The 25,138-nt window shown below is 34.1% G+C and overlaps 2 protein-coding genes across 2 annotated transcripts; both read left to right on the top strand.

Moving 5' to 3' along the window:
• The first annotated feature begins 6,006 nt into the window (after positions 1-6,006).
• LOC11427911 (polygalacturonase) lies at positions 6,007-7,768 on the top strand. Its single transcript, XM_003595611.3, has 4 exons — positions 6,007-6,140; positions 6,261-6,584; positions 6,689-7,207; positions 7,374-7,768. Exons 1-4 carry the CDS (start codon positions 6,021-6,023, stop codon positions 7,668-7,670), a joined length of 1,260 nt encoding a protein of 419 aa, XP_003595659.1. The 5' UTR covers positions 6,007-6,020; the 3' UTR covers positions 7,671-7,768.
• Positions 7,769-17,661: 9,893 nt separating this feature from the next.
• On the top strand, positions 17,662-19,453 carry LOC11415149 (polygalacturonase). The gene is made up of 4 exons (XM_003595608.2): positions 17,662-17,859; positions 17,971-18,294; positions 18,382-18,900; positions 19,018-19,453. The coding sequence occupies exons 1-4, from the start codon at positions 17,740-17,742 to the stop codon at positions 19,276-19,278; spliced, it is 1,224 nt and encodes a 407-aa protein (XP_003595656.1). The 5' UTR covers positions 17,662-17,739; the 3' UTR covers positions 19,279-19,453.
• Positions 19,454-25,138: the final 5,685 nt, after the last annotated feature.

Raw genomic sequence — 25,138 nt, 5'->3', positions numbered from 1 at the left:
TATACATAGATATAAATATTAGGAGTAATATTTATATTGGATTGACCCACTGTGAGAATACTACATAGTAAGTTATGAAATTGTCATAAGATATTCTCACAATGATAATAATGTATATCGCTCTTAGACCTGAAACCACTATGATCTCTAGATGTGGACTCAAGTGTTTTGTTGCCATTCTAACGTTGTCTGTAAAAGGATAACAATAACGTTGGTTGATGGGCACTTGATGAATCATGCTGAGGGTCATGAGTGTCCTAGATGGGATTTGTCCCTCCTCATAAACAGGAGATATATCTTTAGGCCTCTTGATGAAATATGACTATAAATATGCATGGCCATGCCGAACTAAGTCAATATAAGATATTGGACTTATTCGTTAAATAGTATATTTCGGAATCAAGATAAATGAACATTGATCTATACAAGGGTGACACTATCTATGCCTTGGGATCAATGAAGATATTGAGACAAAGGAGTAATTATACACATATGTATTATCATGAAAGGTTTCGTCAGATCACTTGACATTCTTGTCACTTGGGTAGCAATGATGTGTTGCTAGATACCGCTCATTGTTTATAATATTAAATATTAGATTTAATATTATTGCCAACGTGACTAGAACCTAAAGGGTCACACACAAAGAACAGTCAAAAGAGATATGTATAAGTACGACTTATATAAAGGGTGCGCTTAGTAAATAATGCTAATGATTTAGCAAAGTTTACTAAACTCGTATTGGGCTTAATGAAGTCAAAAACGAGTTTGACTTGCAAAGCACATAAGGAGTTCTATAAATAGAACCCTAGTGCAACAGTTTACGGTTACGTTCTTTTGCAGAAACCCTAGTTCTCTGACTTCCGTCTTCTTGGCTAGCACCGAGGTTTTGGAGGAGCACTGTTCGTGTGGACTTGATAGAGGCTCTGCTATTCGCTTGGCTGTGATCGTGATTCCGGTTCGCAGATTCCACCGATCGTTTTCAGACCAATCGTTCTAAGGTAACAATCGAATCACTGGTTCAAGTTCCAATTCGTAATGATCCAAGGAAAGTAAATCGAAAATTTTATTCCGCTGCTTATTCTGTACATGTCGATTTACCTTCATAAATGACATTCTATATTATAAAAATTTCAAGACTTGGACTAGATTCTACTAATTATAATTTGAACACTTGAATTTAATTGAAATACTTTGAATCTCTACATGGACCGAATATATAATAGTGTGAACATTGGGTCAATGCGTAGACGAAATGCGTTGTATAGCTCAAATACAATGTTAAATGAGCAAGGATGGATACATCTCTGCCGGAATGCAGTAAAAAAATAAGCAAGGGTCTCGACATCTTTGTGAACGAGTGTGGGTAAAGAAAAATCATAGGAAATACAATCATTTAATTCCTTCGTCGTTTGTAAGAAAAATCATTCAATAAAAAAATTTAATTTAAGAAAACATAAGTTTATGATCGTCATGGGTATAAAAAAAGTTAATTATGGAAGATATTACCTATTTAAAAAGAAATTAAGCAAACATGCTTCAGCATCCACGCCTACAGGTGTTCACGGGATGAGTCGGTTTTCATTGTAATCTATTACCCGATGCAATCAAGTTTCATTACGTTTGATCAATAAATAATTACACGTAACTTTTTAAAAAAAAATTAAAAATATATATAATTAAATGACATTCTATATTATAAAAATTTCAAGACTTGGACTAGATTCTACTAATTAAAATTTGAACACTTGAATTTAATTGATATACTTTGAATCTCTATGACATGGACCGAGTGTATAATAGTGTGAACATTGGGTCAATGCGTAGAAGAAACACGTTGTATAGCTCAAATACAATGTTAAATGAGCAAGGATGGATACATCGCTGCCTGAATGCAGTAAAAAAATAAGCAAGGATCTCCACATCTTTGTGAACGAGTGTGGGTAAAGAACACGGAATAAAGGTACCCTTACTTGAACATATATGGAAATAGTTAACGCTATGACTAAAATGAAGATTAATTTTATGTGCCAACAAAAAACTATGTGGGTAGGTGAAAAGGTGAAAGAATTAGATAGTTCAAGATTTAAGCATTGATAAACTGAAAAAGTTAGATCGAGAAATGGTGTAGGCACTATTGTGGATAAGGTATTGAAAAAGGATACAGTGGATGTAAAGAGGATGTGAGATTTGATTGTATCCCACAAATTTTTATTTTAATAAGACATCTTTATTTATTTATTTATTTTAAAGGAAATAAGACATTTTTAATGTTATGAGTGTTTACTCACCTTAGGTTGGTTTGGAAGAATATTCTAAAGTTAAATTTTGGAAGGATTTGAAAGGTTTAATTCAAGATATACCACAAGGAGAAAATGTTTTTCTAGGAGGGGATCTAAATGGGCATGTAAGAAGTGTTTGATAAGTTTTAAAGGTGTGAATGAGGGTATAGGCTCGGGGACATAAATGCATAGGGAAAATCCATCATAGATTTTTTGTTGTCTTTTAATCTTACTTTAGGAAAATAAAAAGGAAATTTATTACATACAAGAGTGGGATTTCATGTTCTCAAATAGATTTATTTCTTATTACGAATTATGACAGAAATATTTGTTTGAATTTAAAGTTTTACATGGAGAGAGTTTGACTATCCAACATATAGTATTGGTTATGGATAAGGGTTAAGATAAGAGCGGAGATGATAGGCCATGATTGGGATACAAGGATCAAGTGGTGACATTTAAAGGATCAAAACCAAAGTGTTTTCCTACAAAAGATTTTGAAGGAAGGTTGTGTGAAACTACATAGAAGCAAAAATGATACGTGAAACAAGATGACATATGAGATTAGAAAAGTAGCAAAAGAGACACTAGAAGAATTAATAGGTTTTGGACCTTGCTAGGAGTAAAGAATCTTGATGGAACCAAACAGTTCAAATTAAAGTGAGAATCAAAACAATACTTCACTAATAAAAATTAGGGATAAGGGTGATACATTTGAAGACTATTACACATTAAGAAATTTAGCACATTCCAACCTTGATGACAAGGTTATTTTCGATGGGTGTGTTTTTTAGGATATAGTAAAGGCTGATTAGAGTAGTTTAAGTAGTTAAGAGGTATCTTTTTTAGGATATAGTAAAGAAAAAACTAAGTTGCTAACTCTACGATACCATTCAACATTTTCTACATTTTTTAGGCTGATATGTTTAAATATAAAGGATTCTCATATAAAGCTAATATTTTTTCTTTCTTTTCAACGTGCACACATATGTATACGAAGGTGTTAATATTAATTTCGTGACTTTACATTTAATATGCAGATCTGTGTATCAGTGATGACGACTTGAAGAACCTTTGTTTGATTGAAATTGAAATGCTGCTTCAGGAAAACGGACAGTTGCTTACTAACTTCAAATCTATGCCCATGCCAAACGCAGCAGACATGCCAACTTTCACAAACAAGCTTATTGTTGATGAGCTAAATTACAACAAAGATGAACTGTAAAAGACACACGCTGATATGTTACTGATGCTGATTGATGAACAAATATGTGTGCATGACAAGATCATGGAGTCCGTTGGTCCTGACGACGATGGTTTCTTTTTCTTATATGGTTACGGTGGTACTCGAAAAACCTTTATATGAAAAACATTGTCAGCTAATGTTAGATCGAAGGGGTTAATTGTATTGAATGCTGCATCCAGCGGTATAGCGGCTCTTCTATTACCAGGTGGAAGAACCGCACACTCGACGCTGACAGTCCCTATTGAGATTAATGAGGCATCATCGCTTACGATGGAAAAGGATAGTCCTAGGGCAGACTTGGTGCGTGCTGCAAAGTTGATAATTTGATGAGGCTCCAATGATGCACTGATGGTATTTTGAGGCAGTTGACCGATCAATACGTGATATCATGTCCAAGAATGATCCCCTAAATGAGTTTAGACCTTTTGGTGGAATCATAGTAGTTTTAGGTGGTGATTTAAGGCAGATATTGCATGTTGTCCGAAAAAGGAATGATGCAGGATATTGTTGATGCCTCAATCAATTCATCAAAGATATGGGCTTATTGTAATGTGTTGAGGCTTACTGTTAATATGAGATTGGTGAATCTTCGGTACCTGCAGAGCAGGAAGAAATTGCTAATGTTGGCATGTGGATTCTCTCAATTGGAGACGGCAACGACGCTTTGGATGAGAATGGTGAAATGAAGGTAGAAATTCCTAAAGATTTGCTCATAACGGACACAACAAATCCGTGGATGTCACTTATAGACCTTGTGTATCCCGATTTGAATGATAACCTTGGTGACCCGCTATTTTTTCAAGAAAGGGGAATACTCGCACCAACGCTTGATTCAGTTGAGCATGTTAACGAATATATGATGTCACTGATTCCAGGTGAAGAGAAAGAGTATTTAAGATCTGATTCTGTTTGTCGATCGGGTGAAAATTCTAATCTTCAAATCGATCAGTTATGCTAAGGAATTCCAAATCACCGGTTGAAACTAAGGGTGGGATGTCCAGTTATGCTGATGAGAAACATCGATCAGGCCAATGGACTGTGTAATGGTACGAGGCTGACAGTTACACATCTAGGGAAGAGCACGATAGCTGCTACCGTAATTATAGGAAAAAAGGCATGTACCAGGGTATTCATTCCCAGGATGAATCTTATTCCGAGTGATCCAGGACTGCCCTTCAAATTCAGGCGCATGCAATTTCCATTGACGCTTTGTTTTGCAATGACAATAAATAAAAGTTAGGGTCAATCTTTGTTTCCGAGTGGGAATTTATCTTCCTAAGCCCGTGTTCATGCATGGGCAACTCTATGTCGTTGTCTCTCGAGTTACTTCTAGAAAAGGTATGAAGCTGCTCATCTAGGATGAAGATAATAATGTTTGCAAGGAGACCACAAATGTTGTGTATCGTGAAGTTTTTCAAAAAGTATGATCATTGGTTATGTTTTAGAATTGTTGTTGCTATAATTTAGAAAACTAAAGTTGTGTATTGATTGGAAGTTTTTTTTTCTTTGTAAGGCGTACTGATCGTTACAGGGCATGCAATTTCTATATAAGCAGATCCTTCTGCCTTTGACTTTTAATTGATGCACTTTCAGGGTATAACAATACGCGGAATTTTATTTTTTTTACATCGTTGTTACCCTAAAATACGATATTTACATTAGACCAATGGTTTTGTAAAAAATAAATAACAATCGGCATTTTTGTAGCCCAAACTATATTTATACACACCCGTAAAAAATTTAACGTTTGCATTCACAGATTAGGTGTATACATCTAACACTGACTATCATATAAAAAAATACAAATTTTTTAGGTTTTATGATTAATATACATTATGTCAACAAATAATAATACACAGTACCTCGGCGTATTTTTGCAAAAATATTACATATGCTAAGTTTAACAATGAGTATATTTTATACTACAAATAATTAGTATAAGTATAAATCCAAATACTTTAATCGTTATGTGCAATGTTTAGATATTTCAAAATATATACAAAATTAATAAAATTAAGATGATATTTCCATATCAAATTTAAATTATAACCACACTTATAATTTAAGATAACATAATATAAAATCTATACATTTGATCAAAAAAGTTTTTTATTTTCCCGTGCTTGGCACGTGTCACTATACTAGTTCCTATTAAAATGTGAGTAACTTGCTTATGATATTATTCATTTACAATCAATACTAAGAACTACTAATAATTTACTATTAATACGAATAGTTAACTCTCTATACCACATATTCTATAAATTACTATTTATAGAAACACGAAAACACAACCAAACGATTAAAAAAAGAAAGAGACATATTTAGACAATAGTTTGCTCACCATATATGTTAATGGTGTTGAAGCTTCACCCTTAAGTATAAATAACGTTCCTCCCTAACATTGAAACCACATTCATTCAAGAGAACATTATAACAATAATCAAAGATTTCTCAAAAAAAAAAAAAAAACAATAATAATAAAAGGAGATATGAAGTTCAGCACTGTCATTATTGTTTCATTCCTATTCCTTGCTGACTTTTGTGCAGCTCAATCTGGGGTCCTTGACATAGCAAAATTTGGAGGAAAACCAAATTCTGATATCGGGATGGTAACTCCATCGATCTTAAATCGATATCTGAGATCAATTAATGTGTTTTTTAAAATGCATGGAATCTAAATATAGTGTCAATTTATTTTTCTAATTGATTGTGTTTTTTCCGTTCATAAGGCTTTGACAGCTGCTTGGAAGGAAGCATGTGCATCAACAACTGCAGCGAAAATAGTGATTCCAGCTGGTACATACCAGTTGAATGGAATTGAACTTAAAGGTCCTTGTAAGGCTCCTATTGAACTTCAAGTTGATGGAACAATTCAAGCACCTGCAGACCCTAGCGTAATAAAAGGGACCGAACAATGGTTCAAGTTTCTATATATGGACCATCTTACCTTATCAGGCAAAGGAGTTTTTGATGGTCAAGGTGCATCTGTTTACAAAAAAGCTCAACCTGCAGCTGCTTGGAGTGGTAAAGGCGGTAACTCAAAAAATTTCATGGTAAATATCAATCTAAATTTTAATCTACTTGATCATCATTTTGATTACATGAACAAATAATTCTAGCTATTTTTAAATGAGTTTTTCTGGTTCAATTTCAACAGAATTTCGGTTTTAATTTCGTCAACAATTCCCTCGTCCACGGCGTTACTTCTAAGGACAGCAAAAATTTCCATGTTATGGTTTTCGGATGCAATAATATTACATTTGATAGCTTCACAATTACTGCCCCTGGAGACAGTCCCAACACTGATGGAATCCACATGGGAAAATCAACTGGTGTTAAAATTCTTAACACTAACATCGGTACCGGAGATGACTGTGTCTCAATTGGTGATGGTAGTAAACAAATCACTGTCGAAGGTGTGAAGTGTGGACCTGGTCATGGTCTTAGTATTGGAAGCCTTGGAAAGTTTACGACTGAAGAAAATGTAGAGGGGATTACAATTAAGAACTGTACTCTGACAGCAACTGACAATGGTGTGAGGATCAAGACTTGGCCTGATGCACCGGGAACAATTACTGTTTCTGATATACATTTTGAAGATATTACCATGACGAATGTCAAGAACCCTGTCATCATAGACCAAGAGTATTGTCCATGGAACGCGTGCTCCAAAAAGGTAATCACTCCAAAATTTGTCATTATTTCACAATGCAAATCTATAATCTTCCTACTTATCTACATTTCAATTAAATGATTACAAAATCTATTCTCTATGATGAAAAGGGACTATAATTCAAATGACTAACTTTTGTTCATTTCTTGCATGGTATTCAATGGTTTAGAATCCATCAAAAATAAAGTTAAGCAAGATTACATTCAAGAACGTTAAGGGAACCTCAGGAACTGCAGAAGGAGTTGTTCTTATTTGCAGCAGTGCCGTACCATGTGATGGTGTCGAGCTAAATAATGTTGATCTCAAATTCAATGGAGCACCAACCACAGCGAAGTGTACCAATGTCAAACCTATAGTTACAGGAACAGCTCCTGTATGTCAAGCTCCAGGTGCAGCTCCAGCTGCATCCACAACTGCATCTCCAGCTGCTGGAAAAGCTCCTGCTGGAAAATCTCCTGCTAAATAATTTTGATTCTTTTTTTTTCTCATTATCTTTAAAGAGTAGACAAACCATCCCCATAATGCGAGGATGTTGACAGATAGTAGTATAGTCTCATGGGAATAAATAACTCGACATGTGTATTAGAACCACTGTCATGTATTTGTAACCCTTCTCATATAACAAATAAATTTCTATTAGTTTGCATAATCAACAAGTTTTTTTTTTTGTTTTTTTTTGTCATTTTGCACAATAAACAAGTTAATTGTACAATGTTTCAAATACTTGAGACTGATATTATTTTTTTCAAGAAACCAGACCACTTGTGTTGGGACTAATATTAAAAAGTGCTTCATGAAACGATGTGAAATATACAAGGATGCCACCACAAATATACAAGGAAACCAAAATAAACCCCGTACTTAGAGTTAGGTCTCCTCGCACGAACACCAGAACCGAGGGTAGATGGCCGTTGATGAAAGCCAGAGGGAGGAGAGGCCAAAATAACGTTACCAATATTTTTTTTCTTTTCATAACAATTAATTGAGAGAAAGAGGATTGCTGAAACAATTAAGAAGGATAAAAAATGACCTTCAAACCCATAGATTTGTTTATCCTTTATTGTAAGAACTAAGAAGAGTGATTTTCGGTCCAAATAAACTCATCACTATTCAGTCATTTCATCATTGTTCAAGCCTTGTTTCAATCAAATTTCCATCTCTTTGAAATCTCAAATATTACATTGGGGTAGAGCCCACTTTAGAGCACATGGCTCACACAATTATACTCAAATTGTGGGTTTGGGTTGGCGAGAGATGGGTTGATTGCTTCAGTTTTCCATCGGATGTTGTTTGTCGTAAACCAATCACACTATTCTTATTTCCTTTTGACGGAGGTATCGAGGATAGTGTGGTGGTTGACGCTGGATCACCAAACCGCTTTAAGAATAGTATGTTTGGTTGAATGGAGATATCTGCTTTACCTCTAGTGAGCTTCGGCTGGATGTCTCTGGTCAGTGGTGCGACAGGAGAGAATCTTCACGGGTACAGTGTTCAGTCGTTGATGGAGACCTTGGTCGAATCCTGGACCAGCTGGTGCGACGTCGCTCTTCCCATGGTCATGCTATTCGTTCCTGATACTCCTCTAAATAATTTCCTGCTCAGGCTTCCGCTTTGATCGGTCTGGTACCCATATGAATATGACCATAATTATGCATAATATTGTCCACCCAAAGTTGTAGTTAAGGATGCAAAGCGCCCATCTTCCCCATGGGGGACGATAGTCGTTCACAATTCCCTTTTGTTGAGTTTCCTGGCAACGGCATTGTGTCCCATCAAGGTTTCTTGCTTTGAATATGAGAATGGGGGCTACTTGGGAGTATTCTTAGTACTTCATAGAATTAGTCGATCTTAAGCACGTTCGGTCGACGATATTTGATTTTCTTTAGGTTTATTTTAGACGACTTCTTTTATAGAACCTTGTTTAGGCTTTGTTAACGGGTTCTGGGTTTGTCAAGCACCTCAGCTCTTCTTATACTATTGTTCAAACACACGCACATGCACACATGCGCGCGCGCGCACACACACACTCATAAATTGTAATTTCAATGAATATTTCAAAATGATAACTTTTTACCTATAGCCGCGTGGGCGCGCGCGCGCACTGACACACTCACAAATTGTAATTTCATTGATTATTTCAAAATGATAACTTTGTACCTTCATTTTTGTTAAAACTTTGAGTTTCTTTGTTGCGATTTTCTTTGATAAGATCAGTCACGATCGTTAATATCCATGGGAGAAACCATGGGCTTATTGGAGGTTGATTGGGGATGTGTAATCAGTTAAGTTGTAGCTCAACTCCCCATCCAAGTGAAAACCTAATACTAGTTCAAAGTTTACTTTTACGCTCATGGTGGCTAGATTTGGGAACAAGTCTTCTCTTCCATCTGGCATATCCTTGTTACCCGTCTTCCAGGGTTGGGTGTTAGCTATGCATTCTTTGTCCTTTCCATTATAGCCTAGCCGTTTAATAGATTGACTTAGGAGGTTTGATTTCTTTGACCATTCAATTATAGCCTAACTATTTGAGAACCGGGTCGACTTAGGAAGTTTGATTTCTTTGACCACTCCATTATAACCTAGCCGTTTAAGAACAGGGACAACTTAGGAAGTTTTATTTGTTTGGCCGCCCCATTATAGCCTTGGCCGTGTAAAAACAAGGTCAACTTTAAAACATGTCTTTTTAGGCATTATAACCTAGCCATTTGGGAACAAGGTTGACTTAAAAGCGAGTCTCTTTTCTTCCATCTGAGCTCAGGCTCTGGCTAGAAGTTTGAAGTCGTGCGAAGAAGAAACTTTGCCAACTTATTTGTGAGACAAAACTTAATTTATACATATTCATAAGATGTTATGTATAATGCATTTGAAAGAGATAAGATGTTGTTTACTCTCTTAAAAAGCTACAACTTTTTGAAAAACTTTTTTGAAACTTAGCCTCGCTTTGGGACTTTTCACTGGTTTCAAGGACTTTGCCTCATCTTTGGGGCTTGTCACTGGTTTTTGGATAAAGTTCAGGAGCCAGACCTTCTAGGTGTTGCCCAGGCATATGTCCTTTTTTTTGGAGTGGAAGTCGTTGTGGTCTTCGATGTGTGCTCGTGCACTTCACTTGATGGTGAGAATAAGTTTTCTACATTGCTTGTTTAGAGGGGCCGATCTATTTGGTTTTCTATATGTTCTCATATCATGGTCGCCTCCAAACTCTGTTGGAGGGCCTTTAAAGATAATAAACTTTGATGATTAAGGAATTAATGGACTTTGATTATTTTCTTGGTATTTAACTTGTGCTCTTAAGTGTTTTACTAAGACATGAATAAGGTTTAAATTATACCAAGATTCAAGAAATCAAAGGACATTTGGTTTTATGAACTAACTCTGAGGTCAGAAAGTTAGTTCAGAATGTTGCTCAGCGAGTTAATCAGAATGTTCAAGCAGAGGTCAGAAGGTTGTTCTTATACAAGCCAAGAATCTCAAGAACATGCAAGTCATTTGTGACATGAAAAAATGTCCAGAAAAGAACATTTGCATGGATCAATCAAAGCAATAAAGGCATTTATAAAGTTAAATGTAAAAAAGGATATTCAATGTTCATCAAGACTATGAAAATTGAAGTGCTGGGAATATTCCAATGAGAATATCATCCTAGATGTTGCAATTACTTCACTTCAGTTATGTTTTCACTATTAGAATCTTTTTAAGGAGGTTTTGGCCTAGTCCCCCTCCTTCTTTCTTGTTTCCTTTCCTTGTTTATATCTATTTATATTTTGAGGCATTTGCACTTTGCTTTGCCTCTTTTTGGGTAAAAAAAAAATAATAATAAAGTACAAGTCTTACAAATCATCCTAAGTGAAAACAAATGGAACATTCTAATGATCAGAATGTTCAGCTTTGCACATGCTTCATACTGTGAACAGTACAGTAGGTGAAAAGTTAAAAAGCAAAGCAAAAAAGAAGATATGTCCTGATCAATCAAAGATGGACACGTATGAGATATGATATTGAACAGTATCTTGCATGTCTCATAGAAGCATGAGCCTGAAGATTGCAGATCCACTACTCTCTCTCCTACACACAATCCAATGCAGATCTGGAGCCACTTTATCCAACTTTATCCATCTTTATTCAGCAACATTCTGATGTACATGGAAAAGTTAATACTAATGGATATTGCCCATAAAATTATATGAAACACATATGATAAACCCATAAACTCATGTGTTCATTCATATATGATGAACCCAGGTGAATGTCTGATGAACATCAACATTTTGATGAAGAACACGACAACATTCTGATAGTCAGAATGTTTACCCAAAATTTCAAGTAAAAGTTTGTGGGACCGAGGACATGTGGCATAATGATAGATTTTTTTAGCAAGTGTACTAAATACTATCGAAGTAGTAAAAATATCGTTCCCACGAGGACTGTGTTAATCTCAATTTAGCAATAAGGTTAATACTTAGGATGTGTAAATTATTTTAGTGCCCGAGACAGTAGTTTTGGTTTGATTGCAATAAAAGTAAATAACAGAAAATAAAGATCGAATTGGAAAGAATAAGAGAAAGATGAGATCAGGTCTTTCGAATTATCTATGTTCCCCTAATTGGTATACTGCACCTATTCTTATGAATGATTTCCTAGTTCCACGATAGTTAACAAAATATACCTAATCAATCCCTTGAGTTAGGACCCTCTTCTCAAACTACAGCCCCTAATTCCTTAGGTGGTCTAATAATCTTTGAAGATTTTAAGAACGTTAACCTAATATCACTAACAAACGATTATCCATTCCTAGACTAACCCTGTTTATTAGAACAATTCAATTCTGTCTAAGTAGAAAGATATGGTCAGTAGCCATTCATTCTCACTAAATCATGTTTATATTTGATCAGGATATAAAAAGCATTAAGAACAATTGAATTAAATAAAAACTAGATTGTCATTCACAATAAATAGAGTTTCACAGCAACATGGTTCAATTAGGGTTACAAAGAATCATCTCAGACCTAATCTCTAAAAGATTTAGCTACTCATAATAGAGTTTACAAATAGCATAATCAATAGTGGAATTAAAACATACATAAACTGATAGAAGGTTGAAGAAATCGCCCTCCTAGCCGTCTTTAGGTCTCAAAATCGCATTTTGCTCTCTCCAAATCGTAACCCTTGTCTTTGGAATAGACTTCAGCTTAAATAGGCACAGAATTCCGCCTAAAATCATGGCACGATTTAAGTAAATCGTGGCACGATTCTCCTTGAATCGCAAATCTCTGAATTAGGGTTTCCTCAGATCGTGCCACGATTATGCCATCGTGACACGATTTCTTCAATGTCGAAGCAAGTTTTGGTATTCTAAAATCGTGTCACGTTTTTACCAAATCGTGACACGATTCTCTTCTTTGTATTTTCTTCAGTTTTCTACTCTTTTGCTGCATAAGTTGCCTTGTGAACTCCACTTTGTGATCAAAATACATATAAAAAGACTCTAAGAATAGCGAATGACGGACTGTCATCACAACCCCAAACTTGAACTATTCCTTGTCCTCAAGGAATTTACTTGTAATATTGACAATCGATAGTAAAATAACAATTACCTGATCAAGCGATAGTAAACAAAAGTTCAACACCTTACTAGCTAAAGATGAGCTAGTTTGACTTGTTAGCAACCACCAATTCACAACTCCACGCAAACATATGAAAGGGTTCACACACAGTCGACATGCAATCTACATATTACCATAAGCTTGAAAAGTTTCTAAACGTCAATCAAAATCAATGTCAATGCACACTTTGAGGTCTTTAAGGGTTATAACGGGGCTTAGGTGAAGGTGGGATATTTATTTGGATAAGTAGGCTACACAAAATTTGAGTTAGGCACTCCTACGAAAGTTAAAGCACAATTTCAATCCATCATTCACCTTTGAAAAAAACAATTCATGCAAGGATACTAGAGATTTTATCTAACAATTGGGACAATCGAGTATGAAGTTACTCGGTTTTTTTTTTTTTTTAATGTCTTGTCCCTTTTTTATTCTATTCTCCTTTTCTCTTTTTTTTTTTTTCTTCTTTCTAATACACCATTTTGGCATATTGTTTTCATGAGAATGTTTTTTTTTTCTTTCGTTCTCTAGTATCCCCACCCCAAACTTAATTGGTTGCAAATTCCATTAGCAACCCCAAACTTAATATTAAGCAACATTCTACAATGCCTAACTCAGAAAAACAATAAGGGATAAATCCTAAAAGTCTCTAAGCTTGTAATGTAGTTTGTCGCCGAACAAAAAGATCTAAACCTACCGGCTCAAATTGGCTAAAAAAAAAGGATAAAATTTCAAAACAATCAGGGTAGGCTTCAAAAGGCTCACAGGACCAAGCACTTTTGCCTCAGTGTGCTAAAGACAAAGATCAATCGACAATAGAGAAAAATTGCAAGTTCTAGAAATGTGAATGCATGGAACACTCTTTAGAAGTAAATTGGAAAATAAAATTTGGCCATGAACCTTACAGTTTAGATTTCTGGGAGTTGTGACTACCTATCTTTCACTGTCGTACACTTCGCCTTTGAAACACAAGTCACTCCTCCTTTTGAACTTTTGGACTAGCACTTGAACAAACATTTGTTACTAAACTGGAAAAAGTCAACAAACAAGCAAATTCATCAATAATAAACAAGTGCAAGAACAATGACATAACAGGGGGATACAACTGAGTTATTCATCAATAATAAACACTGACAATTGTCTGACTCAACAATAGGAATAAAATACTTAAAATAAAAACATAATAAAAATGATGGGTTGCCTCCCACCAAGCGCTTTCTTTTACGTCACTAAGCTTGACGCTTCGACCACTGTTAGGGTGACAAATATGATAGAAAGAAGATATCATCCTTCTTCTTCCTCTTGTTTGGTAGGAATTCCATGAATTTGGCACAAAGCAGTAGATGCTCCCATGCTCCAGCCACCAAATCTTTGTCGTTTGAGCTCTCCCACCTTAAAGAAGGACATGCTCCCTTCTGCACACGAGTGATTTCCTTAACCACTGTTGACCCAGACTTCGAGAAAATATCAGCACTCCTCACCTTGCGATTTTCTTCGACCACAACCTTGTGACACTCAGTCTCCATCTGAACCAACTTCTTCTGAGACTCATGTGCTTTCTCAACAAGATTACTACACTGAACATCAAACTTCTCAAATAAAACTTGATTTGACACCAAGAAATCATCTAAAATATTTTGAAGTTGAGTATTGTAATCGATGTTGATCACCTCTTTCTTCTCTTCACAATTACTACCTGGTTGATCCCCCTCATAACGACCACATCTCTCATTTAATCTTGAGATTTTTCTGTCCAAATATCCTATCTTCAAAGATAGCATATATTTTTCATACTTCAATATATCAATCTCTTTTGTGTCATGGAGGTATAACCTGTCTATCATAGCTGCAAAACTTGGATAAACTTTTTAGTAGCACAGTACAATGAGAAGAAAAAGAAGAGCATAAATCATATTTTTTTTTAATTTTTTTTTATATATAAACAAATATAAATGACAGAAATCCTAAATAAAAACAAAATTACCAAATTGAAATGACTCAACAGTCCCCGGCAGCGGCGCCAAAAACTTGATAGATTTTTTTAGCAAGTTTATTAAATACTATCGAAGTAGTAAAAATATCGTTCCCACGAGGACTGTGTTAATCTCAATTTAGCAATAAGGTTAATACTTAGGATGTGTAAATTATTTTAGTGCCCGAGGCAGTAGTTTTGGTTTGATTGCAATAAAAGTAAATAACAGAAAATAAAGATCGAATTGAAAAGAATAAGAGAAAGATGAGATCAGGTCTTTCGAATTATCTATGTTCCCCTAATTGGTATACTGCACCTATTCTTATGAATGATTTCCTAGTTCCACGATAGTTAACAAAATAGTCCTAATCAATCCCTTGAGTTAGGACCCTCTTCTCAAACTACAGCCCCTAATTCCTTAGGTGGTCTAATAATCTTTGAAGGTTTTAAGAACGTTAACCTAATATCACTAACAAACGATTATCCATTCCTAGACTAACCCTGTTTATTATAACAATTCAATTCTGTCTAAGTAGAAAGATATGGTCAGTAGTCATTCATTCTCACTAAATCATGTTTATATTTGATCAGGATATAAAAAGCATTAAGAACAATTGAATTAAATAAAAACTAGATTGTCATTCACAATAAATAGAGTTTCACAGCAACATGGTTCAATTAGGGTTACAAAGAATCATCTCAGACTTAATCTCTAAGAGATTTAGCTACTCATAATAGAGTTTACAAATAGCATAATCAATAGTGGAATTAAAACATACATAAACTGATAGAAGGTTGAAGAAATCGCCCTCCTAGCCGTCTTTAGGTCTCAAAATCGCACTTTGCTCTCTCCAAATCGTAACCCTTGTCTTTGGAATAGACTTCAGCTTAAATAGGCACAGAATTCCGCCTAAAATCGTGGCACGATTTAAGTAAATCGTGGCACGATTTTCCTTGAATCGCAAATCTCTGAATTAGGGTTTCCTCAGATCGTGCCACAATTATGCCATCGTGACACGATTTCTTCAATGTCGAAGCAATTTTTGGTCTTCTAAAATCGTGTCACATTTTTACCAGATCGTGACACGATTCTCTTCTTTGTATTTTCTTCAGTTTTCTACTCTTTTGCTGCATAAGTTGCCTTGTGAACTCCACTTTGTGATCAAAATATATATAAAAAGACTCTAAGAATAGCGAATCACGGACTGTCATCACATAACATCATTGGCCACTTTACAACGGCTATATGAGCTCAAAAACTCTATAAATAGAGATCAAAGGCTCACCATTACTTGCACCAATGTTAGATGATGTGGAAAGACCGCGAATCATCCACATTGGGCTAAGAATTATCACATAAGTGAGTTGGACACTGAATCTTAATCAAAAACCTTAAGCACTGAGTTTGTAGATCATCTCACTTATATGTTATACTTAACACTAATAAAGTTTTCATCCAGCGTGTACCTTATAATTCACCTTACAATTGCCGCAACACTAACCGTACCAATACTCATGAAGGGCCATCCAAGGGAACATACTGGAGGCAGCACGTGTTCAAATTTCCAAAGAGACATTTGATCATCAGGCCCGATTCTGGGAGAGTGCAAACAGCTCAACCAAGTCAGACCTCCAAAAGGCATAGGCCTACAAAAAATTATAGCCTAATACCCACCCCACTCAAATAAAATAAAAAACATATATATGTACCTTCTTTTTCATTCTTCTATACACGTTTGAGTTTCTTCTTCTCACTCAACACCTCTCTTTCGCTTAATTTTTTTGATTTCGTTGCATGTTTAGAAGTTCTTCTAATTCTGATTTGTGTATGTAGCTTAGCTACACGGATTTTGTTGTATGTGGCATAATGCTTATTAATAATTACTTTTTAAAATTTCAGTGTATAATTGCTAATTTTGTTGAATGATGTAAATATATAGTTCTAATATATGTTGAATGTTGAATGTCAAAAATTTTGTTATATGTTGATTGCTGAAAAATATAATTGCTAATCTTGTTTGTTGTATGTTGGACGATGAATGTTTACAAATTTTGGTATATGTTGCTAATATATGTCTCCTAAATTTCGGGTTCCACATTTTTTCAGTCTTCCTCTATGCCTCCTAAATTATCTCATATGATTAGAAAGTTTTTTAAGAAAATGTGTTTTTATTTACTATGAGAGCCGAGACTCCTATTTTATAGGAACGGCCTTGTTGATCATATAGTAGTTTAAAGAAGATAAACATGCAAAAATAAATATCTAAAAATATATATATTTGTACAATCATTTTTTGACAACAATTCTTTCTCTTATACTCACATTATGGTCTTCCTTTTTCTCTGTGTCATTATGTTTGATTAATAAAATAAAATAAAAATTACCCCAAAAATTATCATAAAATGATTGTATAAATACCAATACTCAATCTAAAAACTACAAATGGTTGTACATGACAAACTCTATATAGAGAGCTTGGAAGAAATTAACAAACAAACTTCCTAACTACTAACTAACTCTATTAACTACTATATTCTAATACTTATTTTGCACAATTAGGAACCTACTAACATTTATTTTATTTTATTTCGAGGGGAGAACTTACTAATACTAAGAACATCAAAATCTTTTATTAAACAAATTAACAACACATTTAAGAACCTTTACCTAAGAAATATGTGACTGTCAGTTGAAGACAAAGAATAGTAATTTGTTATCCAAGAGAGATGAAGAATGATTGCTATTAATAGACACAAAACAAAAACCAAGCAATTAAAAAAGGAAAGAGACATATTTAGACAATTGTTTGCTCAATATAATGTTAATGGTGTTGAAGCTTCACCCTTAAGTATAAATAACGTTCCTCCCTAACATTGAAACCACATTCATTCAAGAGAACATTATAAAAATAATCAAAGATTTCTCAAAAAAAAAAAAAACAATAATAATAATAATAAAAGGAGATATGAAGTTCAGCACTGCCATTATTGTTTCATTCCTATTCCTTGCTGAGTTTTGTGCAGTTCAATCTCTGGTCCTTGACATATCAAAATTTGGTGGAGCACCAAATTCAGATATAACCCTGGTATTAATTATTCCTAATGAATTCACATTGAGAAAACAATTATTTCGACTACGCATCGTATACTATTATTATTATTATCTTATTATTGATTGTGTTTTGTCCTTTCATAAGGCTCTTGGAAATGCTTGGAAGGAAGCATGTGCATCAACAACTGCATCAAAAATTGTGATTCCAGGAGGTACATACAAGATGGGTGGAATAGAACTTAAAGGTCCTTGTAAGGCACCTATTGAAGTTCAAGTTGATGGAACAATTCAAGCCCCTGCAGACCCTTCTCAGATCAAAGCGGCGGATCAATGGGTTAAATTTCTATACATGGAACATCTTACCTTATCAGGAAAAGGAGTTTTTGATGGTCAAGGTGCAACTGCTTATAAACAAGCTCAACCTGCAGCTGCTTGGAGTGGTAAAAAGAGTAACGTGAAAATTTTGATGGTAAATATCAATCTAAATTTTCATGGTAAATAGCTTAATTTAACAAACATATCTAATTGAGTTTTTTTTTTTGTTCAATTTCAACAGAATTTAGGTTTTATGTTTGTCAACAATTCCATGGTCACCGGCGTTACTTCTAAGGACAGCAAAAATTTCCATGTCATGGTCTTGGGATGCAATAATTTTACATTTGATGGCTTCACAGTTACTGCCCCTTCAGACAGTCCCAACACAGATGGAATCCACATGGGAAGATCAACTGATGTTAAAATTCTTAACACCAATATCGGTACCGGAGATGATTGTGTCTCATTGGGAGATGGTAGCAGAAAAATCACTGTCCAAGGTGTGAAGTGTGGACCTGGTCATGGTATTAGTGTTGGAAGCCTTGGAAGGTATACGACCGAAGATAATGTAGAAGGAGTTACAGTTAAGAACTGTACTCTAACCGCAACTCAAAATGGTGTGAGGATTAAGACTTGGCCTGATGCACCAGGAACAATTACTGTTTCTGATATACATTTTGAAGATATTACCATGAATAATGTCACGAACCCTATCATCATTGACCAAGAGTATTGTCCATGGAACGCGTGCAACAAAAAGGTAATCACTCAAGAACTTATATATCTTGTTTTGTTTATGCATAAGCTTATGTTACAATTAAACTATAATTTAAGTTACTAACTTTTGTTCATTCTTGCATGGTTTTCAATGGTTTAGGTTCCATCAAAAGTAAAGTTAAGCAAGATTTCATTCAAGAACATTCAGGGAACCTCAGGAGCTCCAGAAGGAGTGGTTCTTGTTTGCAGCAGTGCCGTACCATGTGATGGTGTCGAGCTAAATAATGTTGATGTCAAATTCAATGGAAAACCAGCAATAGCTAAATGTTCTAATGTCAAGCCTACAGTTACAGGAACAGCTCCTGCATGTCAAGCTCCAGGTGCAGTTCCAGCTGCTGGCCGAAAATCTCCTGCTAAATAATTTTGATTCTTTTCTCATTTTCTTTGAAGAGTAGACAAACCATCCCCATAATGCGAGGATGTTGACAGATAGTAGTATAGTTTCATGGGAATAAATAACTCGACATTTGTATTAGAACCACTGTCATGTATTTGTAACCCTTCTCATATAATAAATAAATTTCTCTTAGTTTGCATGTTCAACGAGTTCATTCTACGATTATTGGCGTATAAATCTTTCCTTCCAACAAATGAACTCGAAATATCAATTCTACGATTCTTAAGGTTACAAGTGTTTAGTTGTGACGCAAGAAACATGCGATCAAGTAAAAAATAGAAGAAAACAAAAAATATTAATGCAAACATAAAAAAACTGCAGAAAGAAGAAAATAAAGATAAAAAAGAAGGTGATATTATTATAACTAAAAGTGAGGTACATTCATCGATCATTTCAACAACCAGTAAGATGTATTATCTTATGACGGCGGATTGTTATTACGCAAACAAGTTTTTGGAATGAAAATGAACTCCTTTGCATTGAGTTTGATTGTACTATTTATAGAAGAAAAAACATAAACTAACATATAGAATGCATGAATGTGATGTGTCCATTTTCTTCCTTAGAGTCTTCTTCTTCTGCTAGTTTTTTCTTCTACTGTTAATGTTAGGTGCTAAAGTTCCCTTAACCATTTTTCGAAAACTTCTTCTCCCACCTTGCATTGACGTCTTGTTTTAGGAAATAATGCAATTAAATTTTTTTAATGGTCTTGAGCATCTTTATTTCGAACTTCCTTGCGTTAGTCTTTGAAAAAAGGTCTTCGAACTCTTGTGTTGATGACAAGATATATCAAAGTATTTCTTTTATCCACAGAGACTTGTACAAAAACTGTTCAGTTCATGTGATTACTGAAAGGTATATAATTAAAAGTTGGTAGTGTTTACATGATTGTAGTTGTATATTGGCAGCTTATGAATGAGGGGTGAAACAAACAATAGACAAATGATGTCAAAATACTAGGAAGTGTACTAGTGCGTCGAACCCCGATTTGACGGGTGTTCTCCATTTTAACTGGGATTGAGTTTTCCATGGTTTTAAAATAAAGGTACAAGATAGGTAACGAGGATATAGGTACCCACCACTAACCCATACCTAAATATATATATATATAGAGAGAGAGAGGCGACACAAACAAAATATATTGGTTCCTTTCATAAATTTATAGTACAATCACGGTGTACCTCTGTTGGTGTAAGCCCTAGAGGCCAATGGTTTATGTTAAACTTATCTTATGTATCATGACTTTTATTATTGAATAATATATGACACTCTTTATTATATTTAAATAATGTTAATAAAGTCCTTAGAATAGATAGTTCATGTAATAATATATTAAGTGTGACTTAATCATGAGATTACTTTATCATAAAGAACATTATTCTTAAATGTGTCCGTAGTCAAAGCTTTAATATGAATAAAGGATAATAATAAAGCGTCGAGACTATTATGTATGTAGACTGATGACCGCATCTCATGGTTCATAGATATGAGATATTAAGTCTATACATAGGTATAAATATTAGGAGTAATATTTATACTGGATTGACCCACCGTGAGAATACTACATAGTAAGTTATGAAATTGTCATAAGATATTCTCACAATGATAATAGTGTATATCGCTCTTAGCCTTGAAACCACTATGATCCCTAGATGTAGACTCAAGTGCTTTGTTGTCATTCTAACGTTGTCTGTAAAAGGATAACCATAACGTTGGTTGAAGGGTACTTGATGAATCATGCTGAGGGACATGAGTGTCATAGATAAAATTTGTCCCTCCTCATAAACAGGAGATATATCTTTAAGACTCTTGGTGAAATATGACTGTAAAACCGCATGGCCATGCCGAACTAAGTCAATATGAGATATTGGACTTATTCGTTATTCAGTATATTTCGGAATCAAGAAATATAAACATTGATCTATACAAGGGTGACAATATCTATGCCTTGGAATCAATAAAGATATAGAGACAAATGAGTAATTGTACACATGAGTATTATCATGGAAAGGTTTCGTCAGATCACTTGACATTCTTGTCACTTGGGTAGCAATGATGTGTTATTAGATACCGCTCATTGTTTATAGTATTAAATATTAGATTTAATATTATTGCCAACGTGACTAGAACCTATAGGGTCACACACAAAGAACAGTTAAAAGAGAAATATATAAATATGACTTATATAAGGGGTGCATTTAGTAAATAACGTTAATTAGTTAACAAAATTACTAAACACGTTATTGGGCTTAATGAAGTCCAATAGTGGCTTTTGACTTGCAGAGCACACAAGGAGTTCTATAAATAGAACCCTAGTGCTGAAGTTTGAGGTTACACGTTTTTTAGAAACCCTAACTCTCTGAAACTTCTGATTCCTTGGCTAGCACCGAGTTTTGGAGGAGCACTGTTTGTGTGGACTTGCTAGAGGCTTTGCTGCTTGCTGCTTGCTTTGCTTTGATCGTGATTCCAGGTTTCAGATTTCACACTTTAAGGTAACAATCGAATCACTGATTCATGTGTAATTCGTAATGATCCAAGGAAAGAAAATCGAAAATTTTATCCGCTGCTTATTCTGTTTTGTATTCGATTTTCCTTCAACCTCCACGGGATTTTCACTATAATCTCTAGATTAGAATTTTCTCAAACGCACAAGTAAGAGACTCTCTTTGCTCATTCACACAAGAAAGAGAATTCTACAATCTAAGTTTAATCAAATAAAATAGATAGTGGTTACACTTGATACACAATCAGAGATTTAAGAAGTTTAGGTTCAGATGAATTTTAAGACTTAAAAAATTCTAAGATATAAAAGTTCATAAGAATTTCTCTAAGCTTTTGTGCGCTATATAAGATGACAGAGTAAAAGAACTTTTAAAATGATAGAAGTCTTATTATTTTTCTCCAACTGCTCAGGTCCTTATATTGGAGAGAATGAGAGAGCTGTTGTTGAAGAATTTCCAACGCATCAAATTAGTCCTTAAAAAGATTAATCAGAGACATTGAGATGTTACCTCAAATGGATAATGTCGTTGAGTAGTCATTCGAAATTTCTTTGCTTCTAACATAATAATATGTTACATTCTCTTTATCCTTGAATTTCTTTTTTTGTATCTGCAGTGGTCAGAAGAAGACAAATTCTACTACTTTGAATCTAATATTGATATTCCTCCTGAAGATGACAAACTGGTTCAGAGTCTTCCACTTCTGACGTAACCTTGATATGCTTCATCCTTTAGAGTTTTCAATCCTTCAGATTTTTCATTCCTTAATATGCTTCTAAGAGAAAAGCTTCTTCTGATCAGGACATTAACTATTCGGTTGACCTTTCTTCAGATCTTGGTCCAAGTCTTATAAGCTTCTCTTTTGCTTCATATGTTATCATATGTGTTTAGAGTCTTGATTTTTCAGAACCAAAACTTAATTTAATTTAATTTTATGGTTCTTCGCACTTGAACACACATTAGCATATTCAATTGTTTTTTCATATTTTCTTATCATCAAATCATCAAAGGCATGTTTAAAACTCATTTTAGTTCAACAGGGGATGGAGATAGGTAAGGTAAAACCCATTCTCACCCACCCTTATTCCCATGGGTAATTGTATATTCATAGATATGTATGTAATTTTATCTGTGTGTGCGTAACCTTCTTTAGTCAACACTTGCTCCTTTATAAATAGATGAAGTTTGATGATTGTTGTCGAAGAATACCCTTGTATTTGAATGTTGAGATATTTTAAGTAATTGTAGTCAGCGAATTGGCCATTCATTTTCAATGCTCTTAACGAGTTTACTCAATTCCATAAGACTGAACAAAGTTTCCTTTCTTAACAAAGAGTTGTTTCATGCATAAGTGATGTGTCCTTTAGTCAGTGATTGATACAATGTATGTCATTTCATAGGCTTGAACCACTTAGTGTTGATTTCCGCTTAATGAAGGAAAATAAGTGTGCAATGCAACAGCCTCATTAAAATCCTTATACGGAAAACGCAGTGGGACACAACTTGATGAGGGAAAAAAAAAGTGCAATGCATACAAAGCAAAATAGCTTATTAATGAAAGGTGAAAGAAGGTAATTAAAATTTTTTCCTAAGAAATAATGTCCAATAGAACTAAGGTTGAAGTAAAAATAATAGTCACAATAAAGGGGTCTGAATTGAGACCCTTTGAAAATTTTGGCTGCTTCTCCACCTTGAGAATATGTTCAAATATGATGATCTAAAGTATGTATCAAAATAAATTGGGTTAATAGTGTTTTACCCCCTGTAATATAAGTATGTTTAAAAATTAAATTACCCCCCGAGGCATAAATTTATTAACCCAATGTATCAATTTATTAACCCTAAGGCATGATACAATAAGAGATTTGATGATTGTGCTTGCTTCTAAACTATCAAATAAATGAGTTAGGGGATATAGAAAATGACACAAAGAAGTTCTTCTGGTACACCCTAACCGGGCTAGTTCAGTCCCCTCAGACTGTGAGATTTTTCAATGTGCTTCCTGAGATACCCTCTCAGATGTTTCATACTTTCTCTCCTTTTCTATTCTACCCAACATTACAAGTTTTGAATAGTCTCTTCAATACATATTTATGCTCTAAAAAGGACTAGTGAAGAATTATAAGTGATTAAACAATTTTTTTTGTAATCTCGATCTTAACAATGATTAATTTGATCTCACAATGACCTTTCTCTCTAAGTTCAATATGACCATACTTAGGTGATTCAGAACTTTTCAAATACACTATAAAATATTTGCCAAATATACAGTGGAGGCTTGAGTATATTCATCATTGTTATCTAATGTTTGGGAATTGAATCTCAAATTGAAAATATTTTTAGTTTACAAAAAGTATTTTTCAAACAATTTGTACTTTTATACTTGAGAGTTTATGTTATGGAGACGTGTGTTGTCATTGTGAAAAGAAATTATTTATTGGTTACTGTGAAAAGAAATTGATTGTATACAAAAGCATAAACTAAAGTGCGAGAAAGATGAACATTATGACATAAATTACATAAGCATGAATCAAAGTGCGAGAAAAATCATAATACTAGCATAGCTTCTTTTTATAAAAACAAAAAAACAGTAGCAAAGCTATTACATACAAAACAAATTATAAGCATAGAAGTAACATAAAAAACATTGTTTAACTTAATTAAATGTTATGCTTAAACGCAATAACATTTATATGATACACAATACGCATGTTTGGGACGGGTGCACATATCACTTGGACAATCCATATATGTTTGGCAGATGGGAATACCTGTGGTGTGAAATAGGACCAGAAGGTGATGAAAGGTTGTGTATATAATAAAAGGTTAAGTAATTAAATGGTCCCTCAAAATATATTAATATTTGATTTTAATCTTCATAAAATATTCTTTAGGTTTTTGGCAAAAAATAACTTACCGTTGCATGTTACAACCAAAGCTAAGGAAAGAATGATGATCAAAGAATAAACAAATTTCTCAATTTGACCCATAATTTATTTTGTCTCGTTAATTTGAGTGTAACAAACAAAAACTATTTGATCACTTTATAAGTAAAACATTTCATGTTTGTCAATTTAAATTAAATAATTTTAGCACTTTTAGGTTGCAAGAAACCATTCGTATAATTAGAATTATTATCAAATGTCTCTTCACTACAAGAAAAGTACCCTGTCCCTACAGCCATTTTTTAAAGCGGGTAGTTTTTACCAACGGACATATGAAAAACTGTCACTAAAACCATTTTATTTATTTTATTATTTCTATTATATTATTATATAATTATTATTGTTATATTTTTTACAAATAGAGTGAGATTTTTTTTT

The sequence above is a fragment of the Medicago truncatula genome, chromosome 2 (assembly GCF_003473485.1).
Source record: "Medicago truncatula cultivar Jemalong A17 chromosome 2, MtrunA17r5.0-ANR, whole genome shotgun sequence".
Taxonomy (NCBI): Eukaryota; Viridiplantae; Streptophyta; class Magnoliopsida; order Fabales; family Fabaceae; genus Medicago; species Medicago truncatula.
Note: the sequence above shows the minus strand (reverse complement) of the source record. Positions and strands in the feature narration are given on the sequence as shown.